At 41.8% G+C, this 24,331-nt stretch overlaps 1 protein-coding gene and 1 long non-coding RNA gene across 2 annotated transcripts; both read left to right on the plus strand.

The window, feature by feature from the left end:
* Positions 1 to 937: 937 nt before the first annotated feature.
* Positions 938 to 14,519, plus strand: rab11bb (RAB11B, member RAS oncogene family, b). Its single transcript, XM_060905370.1, has 5 exons — positions 938 to 1,143; positions 4,323 to 4,518; positions 7,336 to 7,529; positions 9,075 to 9,155; positions 14,163 to 14,519. The coding sequence occupies exons 1-5, from the start codon at positions 1,104 to 1,106 to the stop codon at positions 14,306 to 14,308; spliced, it is 657 nt and encodes a 218-aa protein (XP_060761353.1). The 5' UTR covers positions 938 to 1,103; the 3' UTR covers positions 14,309 to 14,519.
* A 6,082-nt stretch (positions 14,520 to 20,601) lies between these two features.
* LOC132871248 (uncharacterized) lies at positions 20,602 to 21,410 on the plus strand. The gene is made up of 2 exons (XR_009651279.1): positions 20,602 to 20,676; positions 21,018 to 21,410. It is a non-coding gene; the product is annotated as an uncharacterized LOC132871248 (long non-coding RNA).
* The last annotated feature ends 2,921 nt before the right edge of the window (positions 21,411 to 24,331 follow it).

A 24,331-nucleotide genomic window follows, 5' to 3' on the forward strand; every position in this document is an offset into this window, starting at 1 on the left:
TACAGTTGACTTGCACTCTAAAAAAATAAAGGTGCTTCAGTAGTTCTTCAAATCTCTGGATGGTTCCATGGAGAATCAAAACTCTGTGATGAACCATTACATTATGCGAAAGGTTCTTCACATTGGAAATGGTTCTTCAGAGCCTGGCATTCTCTTACCATTTGCTGGTCAATGCACATAGGCTATGTTTACACAAATCTGTCTTCACTGCTCAAACAAATGGTTTAAATGGTTCTTTAAAGAACTGTTGCATGAACGGTTCTTCGAAGCCCTGAAAAAGGTTCTTCTATGGCATCACCCTGAAGAACCGGTACTGGCCCCATTATTTTTTAGAGTGTGCTAACTTTAGGAATGCAGTTATCATGAACAGTTTTGCATTCAAGTTTCCATCAATGAAGAGTTACATCATCAATGAAACTGTCATGTTAAAACTGTTAATGTTCTAGTCATGCTGTCTGTTGTTGCCCAAATGAGGATGGGTTCCCTTTTGAGTCTGGTTCCTCTCGAGGTTTCTTCCTCATGTCGTCTGAGGGAGTTTTTCCTTGCCACCGTCACCGCAGCCTTGCTCATTGGGGATAGATTAGGGATAAAATTAGCTCATGTTTTAAGTCGTTCAAATTCTGTAAAGCTGCTTTGCGACAATTTTTATTGTTAAAAGCGCTATACAAATAAACTTGACTTGACTTGACTTGTCTGTGTCTATGTGTCAGCCCTGTGATGACCTGGCGACTTGTCCAGGGTGTACCCCGCCTTTCGCCCGTAGTCAGCTGGGATAGGCTCCAGCTTGCCTGCGACCCTGTAGAACAGGATAAAGCGGCTAGAGATAATGAGATGGAAACAGTGAGTGATATTGTTGGTGTTTGGCGCCCCCGTGTGGTGAGTGTTGGTGTGTGTGTGTGTATGAGAGAGAGAGCACTGGGACTCCTCCCCTTCTGCAGAGCACGGAGAGCGCTCTTCCTGCGGTCAGCTCTATGTGACAGCCAGCACTGGCGCATTGTCTTTTCCCCCCCCCATTCCATTTTATTTTTCACCCCACTCTTACATCGGACCCTTGATACACCGACTCCATCCGGACGGAAGGGTCGCTGCTGGTCTTCTCCATCATGGGCAACAGGGACGATGAATACGATTTCTTGTTCAAAGGTAAATTGTTTGGAGCCGCATTCTCCCGCACTGGGAGGGGGACACTGCTTCATAATCACTCTTTTGTTTCCCAGCCAATTAAATATCCATGTCTTCGGGTCAGTCGTGTAAAGCGAAAGTAACGGTATTTTTCTCTCCTTTGCTTTTCACCAGGTGTCTAAATCCTGATCGCTTGCATTAAGCATAGAAAAAGCGGTTGTCATTGAGACATAGGGAATGGATCAACGCCCGCAGCAGCATCGACAGATAGGCGTCGAGATAGATGTGCAAAACATCTGGTTTTACTTGACTGCATGTTTTCACAACGTATGTGTGGAGGATGGAGAGGCCAGGCCTCTAACCCTTAACCCAGAATAAGCTCATAATAACAAAGGCTACATGATGAATGTAGGTGTATTGTTGGAGTAGTTGTGTTGTGTGCATCCCAAAATGACAGTGTTTCTATCCATCTTAGAGTTTTCTTGCTCCATGTGTTAAAGCTCTGATCTGACCGGTTGGTGGTTTGAGTCCTGTTGGGCCCTTATCCCTTACGAAAATCTACCATGGTTTAACCATGGTTTTTATGTAGTAACCATGATTCTACCATGGTATCTCATGGTTATTCTAAGTACTATGAACCAACCATAGTATTACTATGGTTCATCCATGGTAGTAACCATGGTTCTACTATGGTATTTCATGGTGATTCTAAGTACTATGAACCAACCATAGCATTACTGTGGTTTATCCATAGTACTGCAGTAGCTGTGGTAGCATCATAGTTGTATGTGTAATAGGTCATAGTAACTACGAAATTAGTTTAAAAAGGGATAGTATGGTTTTTAAAAGGATGCACTAACTGTAGTATTACCATGCTTTCGTCCAACAGTCAATGCTGTAGAGAAGGATCTCGATTAACAGCCCAGATACATTAACATTTACTTAGAACCTAAAAATTTAAGTGAACATTGAGGTAAAATGCACCATGGTTTTCATGGTTACCCAAAAAACCATGAATAACTATAAACCATGGTTAGTTTTCATAGTAAAACCATGGTTAATTTTCGTAAGGGTAGAGTGCATATCACGGGTAAATTCAGGAGCAAGATCAATGTAATTCTCCTATTTTATATTAAACTTTGGTCAAATATCTGTAACATTCTGCATTCTCTGCCATTTTTTTACCTCGCAGTTGAAATCAAGCCATTTGAGGCGAATTGGTCCGCCTCTGAAAAAACTTGGCGTTTGGATTTCCCGGCGAACGTTGATTTTCGTGACGTCGCGTGCGGGATGCCTCCTTCTGAATCCTACGTCAGCGCTGGTTTGTTTATGAGAAAACGACCTGGTGGTTTTCTGCAAATTTCATCAACGTTATCGCGTAATTATTAAAATGGTTAACAGATGTATCGTACTGGTAGGAGGGTGTAGCAACACCAATCTTGATGGGATTAGTACTCATCGTTTCCCAAAAGACCGGACAATGAGGGAGAAATGGGAGCGCTTGGTCTACACAGGCTGTGCACTGAAACCGTGCAAAGCTCGCGCAGCCTGCTGGCGTTTCCGCAGGTGACGTCACGAATCTGGCTCCAGACTCCCTTGGGATTTTTCCAGACGCGTTTTATTATTTCATTTTTTTCTGCTGTAGACAGATGGCCTTGTGCAAAATTACCCTTCTGGATGAGTGTGTAAAGGGACATACTTTCATATAAAAAAAAACATGAAATTGGTCCAGAATATGCACTTTAACCCTATTGGCTCAATTTTGTCACATCGACCTGGTGGTGTTGTGGTAAGCACTGTCTCCTCACAGCAAGAAGGTTCTGGTTCAAACCCAGCAGCTAACGAGGGCCTTTCTGTGTGGAGTTTGCTCGTCTTTGCGTGCCCCGGTTTCCCCTATAGTTCATGCGGTTAGGTGAACACAAGGTAGCCATGACCTTGGGATGAAGAGGTTGGGATGAAGTGCGCTTGAGCAAGGCACCTAACCCCCAACTGCTCCCTGAGTGCTGTAGCATAGCTGCCCATCGCTCTGGGTATGGGTATGTGTGTGTAGAGGAGGAATTTCACTGTGCTTACGTCTGTGCTTGAGTGTACGTGTGACAAATAAAGGCTTCTTGGTTCATATACAAGTGTGTGGGGAGGGGGGGGGATGGAAGAAAAACAAACGAGATGGTTATCCTGCTCTCTACAGTTTGTACGGAGTCATGAATGTCAAACATGTTCGAGGTTGTAGTAGATGTTATTCAGTGTATTTAAACACTTTCACTGATGTGCATTTGCAGTTCAAATAAGGCAGATCACAATGATAGACATAGTAAAGAAAGTGTGACCTATTAACAGATTGCTGTGTCCAGTATTAATGGAGAGACCAGAAAAGAAGACTAAATATTTATTTAGTAGGTTTTTCAATCCCCCAGCTTTAATCCTGAATGCATGAGAATAAAGTCTAAAACGTCCCACAGCTCCAGATGGTAGAATTGGATAAAACTGTTTATTCTATCCACATTCCCTAGATATGAGCAATCGTGCGCTCTGATTGGCTACTCTACTACTAGGATATCAGCTCATATACCGTGAGTAGAGAAAAACAAAATGGCGGAGCGCGTTGCTGAACCAACCGAGGACGAAATAAAAACTACTCGAAAACAAAACCCAAAAGAAGCGCAACAAAATATGGAATGAACGTTTTTGATGGTAAGAACGTATCTTGTTTATTATTTCAAGAATTATTATCGCATTTTTCACAAATTGCTACTGCCATTTTGTTTACATTCTAAGCGGAAATGATTTTGTCGGACGTTTTGTATGAAGTTTTTATTTATCGAATTTGCAAAAAATAAAAATGCTGTTTCTCAAAATGCAGTGAATGTGGCTAGAATAAAACAGTTATTCCACTCAATCTCGTCGTACACGGCGTATAGCCAACTCATCGGCTATCAGTTCATGTAGAATAACTGTTAAATATCCAGAAGGGATTTGTCATGTTATCTGTTTGTAAAGGACAAAACTGTGTGTTAGTTCCTCCAGTAAAATAACGCCCTGATCATAATACTTATTCTGGAAAAGTGGGGGAAAAAGGATATTCAAAACAAATGTACAGGTATGTATAAATATGTAAAAGTTCAGGGTGTGTTTTGGCGTTTCACACCTGAGTCTTGAGGATGCAGGAATTTGCCGACTCTGTGCTTATTGTCTGTTTGCAGTTGTTCTTATTGGAGACTCAGGCGTCGGAAAGAGCAACCTGCTGTCACGCTTCACCCGCAACGAGTTTAACCTGGAGAGTAAAAGCACGATCGGGGTGGAGTTCGCGACCCGCAGCATCCAGGTGGACGGCAAGACGATAAAGGCGCAAATTTGGGACACGGCCGGGCAGGAGCGCTACCGGGCCATCACCTCAGCGTGAGTGCACCATGAGCTACTATCAGGCTTGAGTAGGCCTAGCATGTGGCTGCTCTACATCAGTACTTGCCTAAGTAGCCTAACAACGTTAGCTTTAAATTATAGTTAATCCATTAACTAGCTCACCTTTCTTGTAAGGTTAAGTATTTGGTTATATATTGTCCTTTTGTTAGGCTATAAAAGAATACAGCAGCTTAAAATGATGTGCTGGTTTAGGTTGGTTCTGGTGGTCTCTCAACCTAGTCTAACTGGTGTTAAGCTTGTCTCTTTGGTTGGCCAATTTGGGTCCGTTTAAGTGTCAAAACCTCCTGTATATCCATCAAACCAGATCAGCTTGACCCACTGAGACTAGTCACGCACTAATTTTCTGGCACAGGTTGGTTTTTTTTGTTGGTTTTTTTTCTTTCAGCAATGCTAATTTTTATACTTGAGGAAAGGCACAGGTGGTGTAGTGGTTAGCACTGTTACCTCACACCAAGAAGGTTTTGGGTTTGAGCCCAGCAGCTGAATGGCCTTTCTGTGTGGAGTTTGCATGTTGTGTGCGTGGGTTTCCTCCGTGTGCTCTGGGGAAACCAGAGCACACGGAGGTGTGTGTGTGTGTGTGTGAGAGAGAGAGAGAGAGAGAGAGAGAGAGACAGTCCTAGCAAGCCGGCGCTAGATGAAGTGCGCTCAGGATAAGACCCAGGCAAGGGGAAACAAACCCCAGAAGTCTCTAATATCTCTTTTAATGTTCAAAAATTTACCGTCAACCTATTTATTCTCCCAATAATAATTATTTACTTATGGCTTCATTGGATATTTAAATTTGTTTACCTCAACAAACAATCAATTTCATTGTTTTTTCACCCATTGAATTGCTAATTAGACTGCTCTACACACTCCTCTATTGTACAGCAGACATGGACTGATCCAAAATGCCAGACATACAGTATACTGTACCATGCATACAGCATATTGTACGACTATAATACGTCCTGTTCCTCATAGTAGTGAGGAACCTAATTTCTCTGCAGTCTTGTGTTGAGAAATGTTCTTTTTAAATTGACTAACAATTCTGTCACGAATGTTAGCGCAGAGGTGTGAGTCGCGACCCATCCTTGCTTGCCTTTGGTTCATGCTCCTTTTATATCCAATCATGATAGCAATTAACCTGCTTCTTGTGGAATCTTCCAGAATGGTGCTACTTGAATATCCTGTAAATATTTCAGTCTTGGGCGGCACGGTAGTGTAGTGGTTAGCGCTGTCGACTCACAGCAAGAAGGTCCGGGTTCGAGCCCTGCAGCCGATGATGGCCTTTCTGTGCAGAGTTTGCATGTTGTCTGCGTGGGTTTCCTCCGGGTGCTCCGGTTTCCCCCACAGTCCAAAGACATGCAGGTTAGGTTAACTGGTGACTCTAAATTGACCGTAGGTGTGAATGTGAGTGTGAATGGTTGTCTGTGTCTATGTGTCAGCCCTGTGATGACCTGGCGACTTGTCCAGGGTGTACCCCGCCTTTCGCCCGTAGTCAGCTGGGATAGGCTCCAGCTTGCCTGCGACCCTGTAGAACAGGATAAAGCGGCTAGAGATAATGAGATGAGATGTTTCAGTCTTATTTTGCTTCTGTCCCAACTTTTTTGAGTGTGTTACAGGCATCAAATTCTAACTTCTTTTATTTTTACGAATTCTCAACATCAACATCATCAAACTCTGATTTAAAAAAAAAAAAAGTCCCTACACTACCGTTCAAAAGTTTGGGGTCACCCAGACAATTTTGTTTTCCATGAAAAGTCACACTTTTATTTACCACCATAAGTTGTAAAATGAATAGAAAATATAGTCAAGACATTTTTCTGGCCATTTTGAGCATTTAATCGACCCCACAAATGCGATGCTCCAGAAACTCAATCTGCTCAAAGGAAGGTCAGTTTTATAGCTTCTCTAAAGAGCTCAACTGTTTTCAGCTGTGCTAACATGATTGTACAAGGGTTTTCTAATCATCCATTAGCCTTCTGAGGCAATGAGCAAACACATTGTACCATTAGAACACTGGAGTGAGAGTTGCTGGAAATGGGCCTCTATACACCTATGGAGATATTGCACCAAAAACCAGACATTTAGTAGAATTTAGCTAGAATAGTCATTTAGCACATTAGCAATGTATAGAGTGGATTTCTGATTAGTTTAAAGTGATCTTCATTGAAAAGAACAGTGCTTTTCTTTCAAAAATAAGGACATTTCAAAGTGACCCCAAACTTTTGAACGGTAATGTATATCTGGTGCTTTTCTAACGGCGTCACTTAAATTGCAGTTGAGCAGCCAGACAGGAGGTTGTCAGTTTTCTTTGTTTTGTAATCAAAATTTTATATATATATAATTTTTTTTTTGATACTGGTGAAGACACATGACATATGCACGAACTGAAGGAATGCATTGTACAGTTCTGAAATGGAGGCTGTTCTCTACAAAGCAGCATAAAACTGTATTACAGCATCATTATTATTATCCTCAGAGTCGGGGGCTGGTATATTGCAGGCTCTGTCAGCGTGATGTATCACAGTAAATAATCAAATGGAAGATGTCATGAAGCTTGTATGAGAAATGATTTGCATTTCTATTAAATTACAGTACTGTAGCTGAGCTGTCCAGTTGAAAGCTTGCACTGTGCTGTCGGTAATAAACTGTACCATCAATCCTGACCTGTGAGATTGTGAATCGTAACCACACAGGTTAACCATGAGGCCATTCATGGGCATCCTAGCCATACCACAAAATCCTTTCACTGAAAAATGTAAAGCGTGTGTAGGGCTGATCGATGTCTGTCTATAATGTACCATGCAGCTACTACCGGGGTGCAGTCGGTGCTCTGCTGGTGTACGACATCGCCAAACATCTGACATACGAGAACGTGGAGCGCTGGCTGAAAGAGCTGAGGGACCACGCTGACAACAACATTGTCATCATGCTGGTGGGAAACAAGAGTGACCTGCGCCACCTGAGGGCAGTGCCAACCGATGAGGCCCGGGCTTTTGCAGGTACTCACAGCATGAGTGAGGCAAAAATAAGAGGACATTCATAGTTAAAGAAACTGTTTTAGATAATATTATAGGAAAACCTGCGTTGGCGTTGAACATGTGACCTGCGAGTGTTATTGTGTTGTAAATCTATCTTTATGCACATGCAAACCAGGGGGTGTTAGAGTTGTTTCTAGTTAATAATGAGGGCATGTTTGTCTTTCTTTTTCTCTTGACAGTGTTGAGGAATTTATTATTTGATATAGAAAACATCAGTTTTGGTGACTGAGATTTTCCTTTGGATACTGCAGGAAAGAAAATCTCTAACAGTTTTTTAGCAGTAATTCCATGAAATCAAGTCGTACATGAGCTCATAGCGGCTGTAATCCATGTACGACAAGATTGAGTGGAATAACTGTTTTATTTTATTCATATTCGCTGAATTTTTTTTTTTTTGCAAATTCGATAAATAAAACCTTTATACCAAACATCCGACAAAAGCATTTTCGCTTAGGCGGACTTCTTAAAAACCTATCGATGGCGGCATGAATTGACTTCAGTGTTGTTTTTTGCAGAAAGCGCCGTCTTGTTGTCGTGCCGAGGTATAAAATAGCTTTAGACGTGTATTTAATTCTTCCTTGAACATTTAAGTTCTGTAATTTTCAAACATCTTTGAGCTTTTGAACCAGTCTAAAAAAAAAAAAAAAAATTCAACAAATTTTAAAGATGCTTAAAGAATATAAACAAAATGACAGTAGCAATTTGTGAAAAATGTGATGATGATAATTCTTGAAGAATAAAAAAAAGATACCTTCTTACCATCAAATACTTTTATTCCATATTTATTGCGGGGGTTTTTTTGTTTTTGTATTTTGTTTTCGAGTAGTTTTTATTTTGTCCTCGGTTGGTTCAACAACACGCTCCGCCATTTTGTTTTTCTCTACTCATGGTATATGAGCTGATATCCTAGTCGTAGAGTAGCCAATCAGAGCGTACGATTGCTCATATCCAGTGAATGTGGATAGAATAATGTTCTATATACAGTACATAAATCTTTCCTTGATTTCTCTTGTTTTGAAATATGCATTAGACAGAATTACAGCAACAACACTTGCATTAACACTGCTGCTTAATGGGCCCCAGATATTCTTCTGCAAGATTAACTTTTAGAAATATGTGCAGGCATGTTAACTAACTAATCAGTAACCCAGGCTTCCGGGAAAAGCAGATTTCCTTTCCGGGCTATTAGTTTTTTATTTGTAGTTGCCTGGCAGACAAATAGGTTCAACAACCCAAAAGAAAAACCATTGCTCCTTATTGAGTTTTGCGGAAAAAAAAAAAAGTTTACATTTGTTTGATATGGAACAATCACACCTCCTATATGGTAAACAAAGAATTTTATTTACATTCAGCAACAAATGGTGTTACTAAACTATACAGTTAGAGAGTTAGGCTGAAAAAGACACACGTTCTTTGCTGCATGCCATTTAGAAATAGAAAGAAAAGCAAGTAGGTGGAGGTTATATGATTCCAAGAGATGCTAACACGCTCCTTTATTGTTTCCAGAGAAGAATAACCTGTCATTTATTGAAACCTCAGCTTTGGATTCAACCAACGTGGAGGAGGCGTTCAAGAACATTCTCACAGGTACGTCATGTCAAACATGATAATATGCTGTGCCACGCTCAGAAATGTGTGTGAATATGAGTTCAGTAGTCCAGCCCACTGCTGCAGTGATTCAGGTTTATGTGAGGTCATTAAACCGCAGTAGGAAAACAGTCTTGTGAGAGCAGTGTGATGCAATATACATCCTGGTCTAATCACCCAAGCACACACAGGTCAGTGTGCCATTCAAGTGCACGAGCAAAGCCGTGGTGGCTGGGCACGCTCACGCTTTAAAAGATTACAGTTTTCAGGTAGTAATAAAATGGTGACAAATCACAGGACGGTTTGTGTCTCACTGGTTTATGATGATTTTTCATGCGCAAGTACTTCTGTGCAGTAAAGCTGAGAAGATTAAGGTTGGTTATGAGCGATATACTTATTTTATGACAGCTGTGAAAGTCTATACATTATGGTATGCTCAAGCAGCAGCTACTTAACTTGGGTTATAAGGATTGCTCTGGATCAGGATATATCTGGATTTGTTCTATCCACGTTCATTGGATATGAGCAATTGTGCACTCTGATTGGCTACTCTACTACTAGGATATCAGCTCATATATTGTGTGTCAGGGTGCAGGCACTTACTGATGTAATTGCAGAGGAGAGCAGGGAACAAACAGTAACGAAGCCAAATCGTGAAACAAGAGTTGTGGTCGTGGACAGGCAAGGGTCGGTCGATCGGCGAACAGGACAATGTAGACTAGGCAGGAAGAGTAGCAAGAGTCAGAATAACGGTAAACAGTCAGGAAGATAAGGCTCGGTATGAACTGGAGAACTCAGGACAATACTTCGGAATGAGTGCTTGAGTGCGAGGTGTTTAAGTAACGTTGTGCTGATAACAGATGCCCTTCAGCTGTGTTCAATACTCTGGTGACTGGGGGTGCTGTGGTTCATGGGCATTGTAGTCTTGAGCGGCCATGTTTCTCGTTTGTTCAGTGCTGCCATTCTCAACACTCATACTGACACAGTGAGTAGAGAAAAACAAAATGGCGGAGCATGTTGCTGAATCAACTGAGGACGAAAGAAAAACTCTACTTGAAAACAAAACCCCAAAAATTATCAAGTATTTAAAAGAAACAGACAGAAATAGCTAAAAGAATAGGTTTTTTTTGTTTGTCAGCCCCCCCCCATATCACCTGTTCCACACTCCAGCCCAGTCGGTGGCAGTAATGCACCTTTAAATTGGTTTGCCAACCGCCAAAAAAAAAAAAACTCGAAAGAAGAAAAATAAGGCAACCCAAGAAAATACAAAAAAATCAACAAAATATGTAATAAAATATTTGATGATAAGAACTTATCTTTTTTTATTTTGCAAGAATTATTATTGCATTTTTCACAAATGATTTTGTTGGACATTTTGTGTAAAGTTTTTATTCATCGAATTTGCAAAAAATAAAAATGTTCTGTTTCTCAAAATCCAGTGAACATGGACATAATAAAACAGTTATTCCACTCAATCTCGTCATACATGGCTTATAGCCGACTCGACGCTACGTGACTCACTGGCTATCAGCTCATGTACAACTCGATTTTGTAGAATAACTGTTAAGAGTTTCAAATATACAGTGGTGCTTGAAAGTTTGTGAACCCTTTCGAATTTTCTATATTTCTGCATAAATATGACCTAAAACATCATCAGATTTTCACCCAAGTCCTAAAAGTAGATAAAGAGAACCCAGTTAAACAAATGAGACAAAAATATTATACTTGGTCATTTATTTATTGAGGAAAATGATCCAATATTACATATCTGTGAGTGGCAAAAGTATGTGAACCTCTCGGATTAGCAGTTAATTTGAAGGTGAAATTAGAGTCAGGTGTTTTCAATCAATGGGATGACAATCAGGTGTGAGTGGGCACCCTGTTTTATTTAAAGAACAGGGATCTATCAAAGTCTGATCTTCACAACACATGTTTGTGGAAGTGTATCATGGCACGAACAAAGTAGATTTTTGAGGACCTCAGAAAAAGCGTTGTTGATGCTCATCAGGCTGGAAAAGGTTACAAAACCATCTCTAAAGAGTTTGGACTCCACCAATCCACAGTCAGACAGATTGTGTACAAATGGCGGAAATTCAAGACCATTGTTACCCTCCCCAGGAGTGGTCGATCAACAAAGATCACTCCAAGAGCAAGGTGTGTAATAATCAGCAAAGGTCACAGAGGACCCCAGGGTAACTTCTAAGCAACTGAAGGCCTCTCACATTGGCTAATGTTAATGTTCATGAGTCCACCATCAGGAGAACACTGAACAACAATGGTGTGCATGGCAGGGTTGCAAGGAGAAAGACACTGCTCTCCAAAACGAACATTGCTGCTCGTCTGCAGTTTGCTAAAGATCACGTGGACAAGCCAGAAGGCTATTGGAAAAATGTTTTGTGGACGGATGAGACCAAAATAGAACTTTTTGGTTTAAATGAGAAGCGTTATGTTTGGAGAAAGGAAAGCACTGCATTCCAGCATAAGAACCTTATCCCATCTGTGAAACAGGGTGGTGATAGTATCATGGTTTGGGCCTGTTTTGCTGCATCTGGGCCAGGACGGCTTGCCATCATTGATGGAACAATAAATTCTGAATTATACCAGCGAATTCTAAAGGAAAATGTCAGGACATCTGTCCATGAACTGAATCTCAAGAGAAGGAGGGTCATGCAGCAAGACAACGACCCTAAGCACACAAGTCGTTCTACCAAAGAATGGTTAAAGAAGAATAAAGTTAATGTTTTGGAATGGCCAAGTCAAAGTCCTGACCTTAATCCAATGGAAATGTTGTGGAAGGACCTGAAGCGAGCAGTTCATGTGAGGAAACCCACCAACATCCCAGAGTTGAAGCTGTTCTGTACGGAGGAACGGGCTAAAATTCCTCCAAGCCGGTGTGCAGGACTGATCAACAGTTACCGCAAACATTTAGTTGCAGTTATTGTTGCACAAGGGGGTCACACCAGATACTAAAAGCAAAGGTTCACATACTTTTGCCACTCACAGATATGTAATATTGGATCATTTTCCTCAATAAATAAATGACCAAGTATAATATTTTTGTCTCATTTGTTTAACTGGGTTCTCTTTATCTACTTTTAGGACTTGTGTGAAAATCTGATGATGTTTTAGGTCCTATTTATGCAGAAACATAGAAAATCCTAAAGGGTTCACAAGCTTTCAAGCACCACTGTAAAGCACCATGAGGAAGGAAAACTTGATATGGAGGTGGATTCTGTCGTATCCATAAAATCATCGATCGATTTTCAGAACCCAAAGTGCTCTCCTTGTGATGATTATCATCAAGAGACACTGGAAATTTCTGGAACTTATTGTAAGTGCTGATTTCATGATATTGTGGCTTTTAGAGGGGTCACATTGCAGACATACGAACTTAAACGCCCACCTTATTATTCAGTTATTCATCTTAAAGCGTGTTATTCAGTAACTACTCTGAATTATACTGTAACTCAGTGGTGAACTGTTACTATTAGAACTAGGACTTGAACTCAGCCAAAACTTAGCCACACACACCAAAAAATCAACAGGACAAAAGATTTTGCAAGGGATTAGCAGCAGGGTGCCAGGTCACTCCGTTGCGCATAGCTGTCGATATTGATTTTAAAAGTAGCTAAGTAAATTACATCGGGAAATAAATGCTTAAGTATGAGTGAAAAATACTGTAGCGAGTGTGCAGCCTGGAAGAAGAGTCTGGAGACAGAAATCTTAGTTTCTTGGTCGTTAGCCTGTGCGACTTGCTCTCGATAGCACTGGTTTGACTGCTTTGTTAGCATGCGCTAACACTACTGATGAACACTACACCGGCTGGAAGGTGACTTCACTGCTGCACTGACGGCGCTGATTTGTTTTTAAGCTCACGTTGGCCTTCGAGAAGGCCTAAAGCGATAAACTTTTGGTCCCTGCCACGATAAATCAATATCTGATCGGTTAACTCATCAAACATACACTGCCATGGCCTTCTGTCACGGCAATGAAGTCCGAACCAATGAGCGAGCCAGCTCTAAACTCTTCTCAGCCTGGAGACAACAAAAAAAATTCTCATTGGGTAACTCAATTTTAATGTTTTCAGGACAGTAACCCTTTCATTTCTGAAGCAAATTTGATAGAAAATGAGGCCAAATTTGAATTAGAAGAGAATAATTATGAAAGAAATTAAATATAATATTTGAAATGCTGGCGGCACGGTGGTGTAGTGGTTAGCGCTGTCGCCTCACAGCAAGAAGGTCCGGGTTTGAGCCCCGTGGCCGGCGAGGGCCTTTCTGTGTGGAGTTTGCATGTTCTCCCCGTGTCCGCGTGGGTTTCCTCCGGGTGCTCCGGTTTCCCCCACAGTCCAAAGACATGCAGGTTAGGTTAACTGGTGACTCTAAATTGACCGTAGGTGTGAATGTGAGTGTGAATGGTTGTCTGTGTCTATGTGTCAGCCCTGTGATGACCTGGCGACTTGTCCAGGGTGTACCCCGCCTTTCGCCCGTAGTCAGCTGGGATAGGCTCCAGCTCGCCTGCGACCCTGTAGAAGGATAAAGCGGCTAGAGATAATGAGATGAGATGAGATTTGAAATGCTGATATGTTTGGGCTTTCTCTGAACGCCTAGAAGACCCTAACGGTTCCCCTTTGGTGTAACTACACCTACAACTAAAACAAAAAGAAACGTTGTGTACCTATAACAGATTCTGAGACGCTGAGGGGTTAAAATATCTGTCTACAGGTGCAAGAGTAAAGATTTGAAAATTGATTTAATGATTTCTCAATGTGTCAAAATCTCCAATGGCATTTTAAGGTCTGAAAGTGTGGCTTCTGCAGGACAGAAATATGGCCTCCTGTTACAGCATTAGGTTCTATGTTCATGTTCATTAAATTGCCTCTTTATCTTGTGTGTGGCTGAAACCACTGACTTCCAGTGCACTACTTCTGCAAACTTTCACAAAGTTCCAGTAGAGGATCAAGTGAACCCGATATGAAGTATTAAGCTCCTGTGCTCTGTCTTGCAGAGATCTATCGCATCGTATCACAGAAGCAGATCGCCGATCGATCAGCTCATGATGAGTCTCCAGGGAACAACGTCGTGGACATCAGCGTGCCGCCCACCACGGACGGGCAAAAGGGCAGCAAACTGCAGTGCTGCCAAAACCTGTAACCATGATGACCAACCATCACCCACCCACCCCCCAAACCTCCACTACACTCATCTCCCGTTTTCTCTCTACGTGTCGTGCCGCTGACGTTCGATTTGTGTAATATATTTTTTCTTTTTGATAGCTTCTCAACTCACATACGCACACATACCGAGACAGATACTCGCACACATACACACACTTCTGACATGAAATAAAATTTTACAGTACAAACTGTCGTGACGTGCATTTACTTAATGTGGTGGAAATAATGGCCCGGCTTAATGAAGCAGCCTGCAGTGCTCTGCAGAAATATCCAGAAGGTTCTCTAGCATCTGGTAGGCCTAATGGAAGATTAAAATCTATCTGCTGGAGTTTACGGGGGTTGCTTCTGTCACTAAGGAGAAAAACAGTGAGATTAGAGAGATTTGTCTCATGACATAAAGCATCAGATCATAATTGTATCTAGGATGTGACACACAGTGCTGAGCGTAAATGAGTACACCCCCTTTGAAAAGTAACATTTTAAACAATATCTCAATGAACACAATTTCCAAAATGTTGAAAAGACAAAGTTTAATATAACATCTGTTTAACTTATAACGTGAAAGTAAGGTTAATAATATAAACTTAGATTACACATTTTTTCAGTTTTACTCAAAATAGGGTGGTGCAAAAATGAGTACACCCCACAACAAAAACTACTACATCTAGTACTTTGTATGGCCTCCATAATTTTTTAATGACAACACCAAGTCTTCTAGGCATGGAATGAACAAGTTGGCGACATTTTGCAACATCAATCTTTTTCCATTCTTCAACAATGAGCTCTTTTAGTGCCTGGATGCTGGATGGAGAGTGATGCTCAACTTGTCTCTTCAGAATTCCCCAAAGAAAATAATTTCTTTCCACCACAAAGGTGAAGGCTACAAGAAGATCAGCAAAGCTTTACTTATCAGTCAGAATACTGTAGCGAAAGTGGTGCAAAAATTTAAGAAAGATGGAACTGCAACCATCTCACAGAGACGTCCAGGTCATCCACGGAAGTTAACACCTCGACAGGAGCGTCTTCTGATAAGAAGGGTTGAAAAAAATCTGCATGCAAGTTCACTGCAGTTATCTAAAGAAGTAGAAAGCCAAACTGGGCTGACTATTTCCCGTGACACAATACGGCGTACACTGCAGAGGAATGGCATGCATGGATGCCGTCCACGAAAGAAGCCTCTCCTAAAGCCCAGGCACAAAAAAGCCTGCCTAGAGTTTGCCAGGGCCCGTGCTGACAAAGATGAAGACTACTGGGATTCTATACTCTCGAGTGATGAGACCAAGATAAATGTTTTTGGAACTGATGGCTTCAAAACCGTATGGCGTCGCAAAGGTGAGGAATACAAAGAAAAATGCATGGTGCCTACAGTGAAACATGGTGGTGGCAGTGTCCTTATGTGGGGCTGCATGAGTGCTGCTGGTGTCGGGGAGCTGCATTTCATTGATGGCATCATGAATTCACAGATGTATTGCTCTATACTGAAAGAGAAGATGCTACCATCACTCCATGCCCTTGGTGGTCATGCACTTTTCCAACATGACTAAACGCACATCTAAGGCCACTGTTGGATTTCTGAAGAAGAACAGGGTGAAAGTGATTCACTGGCCAAGTATGTCTCCTGATCTGAACCCAATCGAACACCTATGGGGAATTCTGAAGAGGCAAGTTGAGCATCACTCTCCATCCAGCATCCAGTCACTAAAAGAGGTCATTGTTGAAGAATGGAAAAAGATTGATGTTGCAAAATGTCGCCAACTTGTTCATTCCATGCCTAGAAGACTTGGTGCTGTCATTAAAAATCATGGAGGCCGGGGGCGTCGTGGCTCAGGTGGTTAAGGCGCCATACCATGAATGCGGGCGACCCGGGTTCGATTCCGGCCCGAGGTCATTTCCCGATCCCTTCCCGTCTCTCTCCCGCTCATTTCCTGTCTCTACACTGTCCTATCCAATAAAGGTGCAAAAAGCCCAAAAAAATATCTTTTAAAAAAAAAAATAAAAAATCATGGAGGCCATACAAAGTACTAGATGTAGTAGTTTTTGTTGTGGGGTGTACTCATTTTTGCACCACCCTAATTTGAGTAAAACTGAAAAATGTGTAAACTACCGGTAAGTTTATATTATTAACCTTACTTTCACGTTATAAGTTAAACAGATGTTATATTAAACTTTGTCTTTTCAACATTTTGGAAATTGTCTGTGTTCATTGAGATATTGTTTAAAATGTTATTTTTCAAAGGGGGTGTACTCATTTAGGCGCAGCACTGTATGTTAAGAGCCAACATGCCTCAAGACATCATTAATCTCTCCGGCTTGCTCTGGATGACAGACTTAATTAGATAATGAAAGCAGACATCTGGCTGCCATAAACATTTTTAGTGATTTGTGTTGAAGTAAATATGAAAGGCTTATGCTGTAAATTAAAATTCTTTATCTTAATTTATAAGATGAAGAGAAAATAAAAATGGCACGCTGAGAATTAACCATCAGTTATTATCTGGCTGGAAGATTGTCAACCATTTCAGAGGCTCAAGGTATTTTTTTATTGTCATCTCAACCATATACAGTTGGTACAGTACACGGTTAAAACTAAACAGCATTTATCCAGGACCATTTGCCCCTTTCACATATCCCACAATCCACTGCGCGGTTAGGAACTTCCAGTGGCCAGGCTGCTGATAACGGTACAAAAACCAATATTGGGCTATATAACCAGTTTCAATGTTCAAATATCGGACGCAAGCTAAAATGTGATGTTATTAGATTGGTTTTACATCTAGTTACTGGTTTCATGGTATTTTTCATCAGCACAGGAGCTTTTAATCGGTCATCTTTATATTATCGCCCATACAGCCCTTTCACTTTCGCCCTCTGTATTGTTTACATAAAATACGTGTTCCAACTACTCAGCATTATAACTCTGGCCAATAACATTAACGGTGTACATTTACACTGATGACAAATTGTAAATGTGCAATCATTTCGAGCAGTATTAATCTTGAAAAACAAATCTGTGAGACCATGTAAACCTGTAATAATATTTGTACATCTGATATTTGAACATAATAATATTTGAACATCTGATATTTGAATATCGAAACTGATTACACAGCCCAATATTGGTTTTTGTACCATTATCAGCAGCCTGGGCCTGGCCACCAGAAGTTCCCAACCGTGCAGTGGATTGTGGAATATGTGAAAGGGGCGAATGGTGCTACATTACGCATCACAGGACTACAAGTCTACAAATACTTACTTATCCTCTTTGCTCCCACTGGAGCGTAAGTTCTCCACAAGATCCCTCCATACGGCATGGTCTTTTGCCTTGGTCTCAGACACTCCAGGTGAGCCCAATTTGCTTAAGTTTTGCTTCAGTTGTCCTTCACCAGGTGTTCCTTGGCCTGCCCCTTGGTCTCTTGCCTTGTGGGGTCCATCACAGTGCAACCCTTGCAATACTTGTCTGTGGCATCCTCAGCACATGTCCGAGCCATCGAAGTCGTCTATGCTTTATTCCACTGACGATACATGTGGTCTGGCTAAGCTGGAGGAGGTCTTTGTTGGAGATCTTGTTGGGTCAAAATATTCTGTTTATCCTCCTGAGACACCCATGGTGGAAACTGGACAATGTTTCCATGTCGGACTTGGTGACTCTCCAGCATTCACTCCCATATAGAAGGATTGTCTTGACGTTGCTGTTATAAATGCGGATCTTGGTTTTGCGGCTGTACTGCTTGGACTTCCAAATTAACTTGAGCTGATGAGATGCTGCTCTTGCCTTTGTCAGTTTCTTCTTGATGTCTTTCTTTGTTGCATCTTCTGCGCTGATTACTGACCCCAAGTATGTAAAATCACAGTCTCGTTTGATGGTAGTCCGTTCTATGGTGATGTTACTGGCATTGGTGGTATTGAAACACATCTCTTGGGTCTTGGCTGTATTTATCCGTAGCATAATTTGCCTTGCAAAGTGGTTCAGTCTGTTTGTCTTGTCTTGCATATGATCATATTTGGAGGAAGTCTACAGATAACAACACAAAATGCAAGAGTGCAGCGAGTGCAAACATTGCAGACAATAAACTACACACAACAAAGTGCAGACAACAAGGACAGTGCAAAAACAACAACTGGCAGACAGACAGTCTAGTGCCAACCAGTACTTGTTACTGGTAATGTGCTGGAAGTTGACTCTGCATATATGTAAAAAGGAATAAATAGATGTAAACAGATGTCAGCATTGTGTATGTGATTGGCATTGTCCATCCCATCCATCCATTTTCTAGCACTTATCTGGATCCGGATCACGGGGGTAGCAACCTAATCAGAGCAGCCCAGACTTCCCTCTCCCCAGCCACCTCCACCAGCTCTTCCGGGGGAATATCGAGGCATTCCCAGGACAGCCGAGAGATGTAATCTCTCCAGCGTGTCCTGGGTCTGCCCCGGGGTCTCCTTCCAGTGGGGCATGCCCAGAGAACCTCCCTTGGGAGGCGTCTAGGGGGCATCCTAACAAGGTGCCCGAACCACCTCAACTGACTCCTTTCGATGTGGAGGAGCAGCGGTTCTACTCTGAGTCTTTCCCGAATGACCAAGCTTCTCACCCTGTCTCTAAGGGAGAGCCCAGCCACCCTGCGGAGAAAACTCATTTCTACCGCTTGTATCCGCAATCTCATTCTTTCGGTCACTAACCATACCTCGTGACCATAGGTGAGAGTGGGAATGTAGATGGACCAGTAAATCAAGAGCTTTGCCTTTTGGCTCAGCTCTCTCTTTACCACAACAGACCAGTTTAGCGTCTGCATCACTGCTGACGCTGCCCCGATCCGTCTGTCCAACTCCCGCTCCCCCCTACCCTCACTCGTGAACAAAACCCTGAGATACTTATACCCTGTCCACACTAGGGATTTTGTACCAATACGAAACTACTTTCGTACCGCAACACCTGTCCACACTAGCAACTATACCGGTACTGTAGCGGTATAACTGTATCGGTACGAAACCCACAAATGTATGGGTTTCGTACCGGTACAGTATCGGTACTGTAGCGCTTCACTGTAGTGTGGACAGATGAAGCGGCTCTGTATCGATACAAATATAATGCGCATGCGCAAAGTCACACACCTCAATCGATGTCTTTGCTGAATAAAATAGTGAAGAACGGAGATTCGTTTGTTTCTTTCTCAACTGCCTCGCGCGTTTTATATGATTCGACTGAATAAATGACCATCAGAAATACAGACTGTACACTGACAACAAAAAGCACACACATGTTGTTTCATCCACCATATATTCTCGGAAGGAAGTTACTTGGTAACCACGGAAACATTTCGCGCACGCGCATTTCAACTACCGTGAAAGAAAACCGCAAACATTTCTCGCTAGTGTGGACAGATGCACTAAACTGTACCGGTATACTTTGTATCGATACAGTACAGTTATACCACTTTCGTACCGGTATAAGTGTGAACACAGCATTAAACTCCTCCACTTTAGGTAGCAACTCCCCCCTGACCCAAAGTAGGCACTCCACCCATTTCCGGCTGAGCGCCATGGCCATGGACTTGGAGGTGCTGATCCTCATCCCAACCACTTTGCACCCAACTACAGAATGATTGGCATTGTAAAAAAATAAAAAATAGTGTTTTTTTTTTTACTGTGCAAAGACTGCAGTGGGAGTGGTGTAATCAACAGTCTGAGTGTTATCAGTTTAGTCCCTCAGGCTGATGATACACAGGGCTGGGCAATTGGGCTTCGACACTTTCCCATTGAGATTGGGCAACATCATTTCTCTCTGAACGATTTTGATCATTGGGGGCGGCACGGTGGTGTAGTGGTTAGTGCCGTCGCCTCACAGCAAGAAGGTCCGGGTTCGAGCTCTGTCGCCAACGAGGGCCTTTCTGTGTGGAGTTTGCATGTTCTCCCCGTGTCCGTGTGGGTTTCCTCCGGGTGCTCCGGTTTCCCCCACAGTCCAAAGACATGCAGGTTAGGTTAACTGGTGGCTCTAAATTGACCGTAGGTGTGAATGTGAGTGTGAATGGTTGTCTGTGTCTATGTGTCAGCCCTGTGATGACCTGGCGACTTGTCCAGGGTGTACCCCGCCTTTCGCCCGTAGTCAGCTGGGATAGGCTCCAGCTTGCCTGCGACCCTGTAGAACAGGATAAAGCGGCTAGAGATGATATGAGATGAGATGAGATGAGATTTTGATCATTTGGGGTAACTTTTTTAAATCATCCAATCAGAGTGCTAGCAGCAAGTCACATGACCACCTGAGAGCCTTGTGACGTTTTCAACAAAGATGGCGGCGGCTCCGGAAGTGGAGCGAAGAAAAAGAGAGTTAGCGTATATGTTTTTATGCCGGTAAGTTGTTCTGTGTAAACTCAAAGTGGTGAAGTTACCTCATCAAATGCTTAGAAAACCAACAGACATCTATTTTTATGTGCTCAGGTTGTAATTAACACCTCGATTTTTTTCAGCTAAGTCTAAACTGCCATAAGCTAATCACCACTCCATAGAGATTGAATGGGATTTAGCTAACTAGCGGTGTTTTTGCTAACATAGTTAGCTAAAAGTTATTGCTAGCTATGTAGGGGTAACGTTAGCTCTGTTGCGTCAAGTTAAGTGATGGACAGCTCATGGTGTTTTTTTTTTTTGGTGAGAGTTGTAATAGAGAATGTCTGTCTGATCTAATTCACATACAGAGCATGACTACTTGTGGAACCCGAGGGTAAAACAGTACAAACTTCGGGATGTAAAAAGAAAGAAAGCCTTTCAGGAGCTCTGTCAGCTCCTTTTCCTCCTCAGCAGCCATCCCCTGGTCCATGTCCTTTTTCTTTTTTGCTGAGATGAGAATTAAACGATGATGTTTTTTTGTGATGTATGTGTCAGTTATTAGTTATAGCATGTGTAATTGAGGTTAGTAGCATTTCAAGAATGATTTAAAGTGTTTTATTAACAGAATGTGGTTATTTTGACTTCTAAATGTTAAAATAATGGCAATTTTTTTTTTTTGACCACACTATCTATTCAGTTTTGTTCAGGAAGTGATACATACTTGAGCAAAATAAAGGCTGAAGCCAAAACAAAAATGACAACTGCACATGTTTCAGTGTCCATCTTTGCTGGCAATAGATTTACTCTTATCTGATTGGTTGTTGGCAATAGGCCATTTGCAGGAATTGGTCACGTGTCAGTTTCCCCATAGCAACAAGCCCATGGTAGGCAAGCTAAGGGCCTCTGCATGCTCTTGCGACAAGGCTTTCGCAGATAGCTTTTCGCAAACAGTTGTAATTTATCGTTGAGCGGGGAGTAACAGGCGTGCGCGATGTTATTCACCACCACAACGCAAGGGGGCGCGAAATCGCTAGGAGTAGTTGGTGGGTGTGGTTAGTGGAGTGTTTATCCTCCGGTTACTTATAATGACCAGAACTGGAGTCGTATAGATGTACGTACTTCCTCAATCAACCGCTCTTCGTGCTGCTCCATCTTCACTCGTGTTTTTAAAAATGGCGGTAGTGAAAACAAACCAAACCGGGAAAGTAGGGAAGCGGAAGTGCGTGTACAGTGGATGTAGAGTGGACCAATCAGAGCCCTCTTGTCTGCGACGCTGTCTGCGAAGCTTCTGTGGTGGTCACAATTTTTGGGAGGTGCGCGCAGAGCGTCTGCGAAGGGGGGGGGGCTATGCAGACGCCATCTGCGAGGACTGCGTTGTCAGCATAAATTGGCCTTAACTTGACATTCCTTGACAACCATAAGAGTTTGACTAGCGATGCGAAGCAATCCATTTCTATAATAGCTGTTTATCTTTTCTACTGTCTTTTTTTACCCGAATTTTCGTGTGTACTTGGAAAAAGCTTGTGGTTTTAACTTCTGTCGTAAGTTAAAGCAAATCATTGGCCGTAAAAGAGTTTTTTGGACTCAAGTTGGTCGCCACCAAAAGAAATCCACATGCAAAATGGTGGGTTTCTCAGGTATGTTTAGAACTTTTTTTAAAAAATATAATTTCTCCTTTTCTACCTTTTATCATTCGCTTAATGTGTGAAGATTCTTGAAAATAAATGCAGATATCTGCCATTTTGCACGTGGATTTCTTTCGGCAGCGACCAACTTGAGTCCAAAAAACCTCTTTTACGGCCAATGATTCGCTTTAACTTACGACAGAAGTTAAAACCACAAACCTTTTCCAAGTACACATGAAAATTTGGGTCAAAAAAGACAGTAGAAAAGGTAAAAACAGCTATTATAGAAATGGATTGCTTCACATCGCCAGTCAAACTCTTATGGTTGTCAAGGAATGTCAAGTTAGCTTGCCCACCACGGGCTTGTTGCTATGGGGAAAATTGACACGTGACCAATTCCTGCAAATGGCCTATTGTCTGTCGTTCTGTCTCACACCTGGTTGCCCATTGCTTGGCAACGTTGCCCTGTGTATCATCACCTTTACAGAGCCTGGCAGTGAAGGACTGAATGCTTCACTACCTTTTTCCAGACAGCAAGAGGGTAATGAGTTTGTTTGTTTGTGTGAGGGGTCATCCAATACTGCTGTGCAGAGACTTTACTCCAAATAATATTCAGGGGAAAAATGTCCTGTCTGTCCATCCTCCTGCGATGTGTGAGTGACTGAGTATGAACATCCAGATACAGCTCTGGCTGAGGTGTTGGATGTGCTCCAAAAAAAATCTTTTTACTACAAAACCTCCATAGAACATGACTGTGGGATTCCTGAAGAAATCATACATGTAGTTCTGATCTCAACAACATGGGGAAAAATAATGAAATCTCAACAATTTTTGTGTTATTTTGGAGCAGACCTGAGCAGCCTGCTTGTGAGAGCATGTTCTAGGGTGTTTTCTGTACTGAAAAGGGAAGACAATACACTTTTCACGTACAAATGATTATTATTTTTTTTTAGAAATGTCAGAGATGAACAAATCTGTATTGGGATATATTGACTAGTCCATATTTTTTCCACTTACTGCTGAGTGTGTGGCAAGTTTACTTAGTATTTGTAAGTTAAAGAAGGTTGTACAAAATTGTACCGTCTTGAACAAAGATAAAATAACAAAATACCAATGTTAGTTTTTTCATCACACAAGCTGTTCCATCTCTGAGCAAATCAGTAAAATGTCTCATCTCATCTCATTATCTCTAGCTGCTTTATCCTGTTCTGCAGGGTCGCAGGCAAGCTGGAGCCTATCCTATGCTTACTAAAAACTGTTAGCCATAAACAAAATCTGCACTTTGGACGAAAGAGGAAATGCGACTTAATGAACCAGTTAACAAATTTGACTGGAGCTTTTTGCTGAGTCACTCAAAAGACTGAGATTTTTCAGTTTGAAGAGAACACGCTGTCCTGGAGAAGCTCTTCACCTCTAAATGAAGCAGCTGTTACAAGAAACTATGTACAGTGGTGCTTGAAAGTTTGTGAACCCTTTAGAATTTTCTATATTTTTGCGTAAATATGACCTAAAACAACATCAGATTTTCACACAAGTCCTAAAAGTAGATAAAGAGAACCCAGTTAAACAAATGAGAGAAAAATATTATACTTGGCCATTAATTTATTGAGGAAAATGATCCAATATTACATATCTGTGAGTGGCAAAAATATGTGAACCTTTGCTTTCGGTATCTGGTGTGACCCCCTTGTGCAGCAATAACTGCAACTAAACGTTTCCGGTAACTGTTGATCAGTCCTGCACACCGGCTTGGAGGAATTTTAGCCCATTCCTCCGTACAGAACAGCTTCAACTCTGGGATGTTGGTGGGTTTCCTCACATGAACTGCTCGCTTCAGGTCCTTCCACAACATTTCCATTGGATTAAGGTCAGGACTTTGACTTGGCCATTCCAAAACATTAACTTTATTCTTCTTTAATCATTCTTTGGTAGAACGACTTGTGTGCTTAGGGTCGTTGTCTTGCTGCATAACCCACCTTCTCTTGAGATTCAGTTCATGGACAGATGTCTTGACATTTTCCTTTAGAATTCGCTGGTATAATTCAGAATTCACTGTT

Source organism: Neoarius graeffei, chromosome 23 (assembly GCF_027579695.1).
Source record: "Neoarius graeffei isolate fNeoGra1 chromosome 23, fNeoGra1.pri, whole genome shotgun sequence".
Lineage (NCBI taxonomy): Eukaryota > Metazoa > Chordata > Actinopteri > Siluriformes > Ariidae > Neoarius > Neoarius graeffei.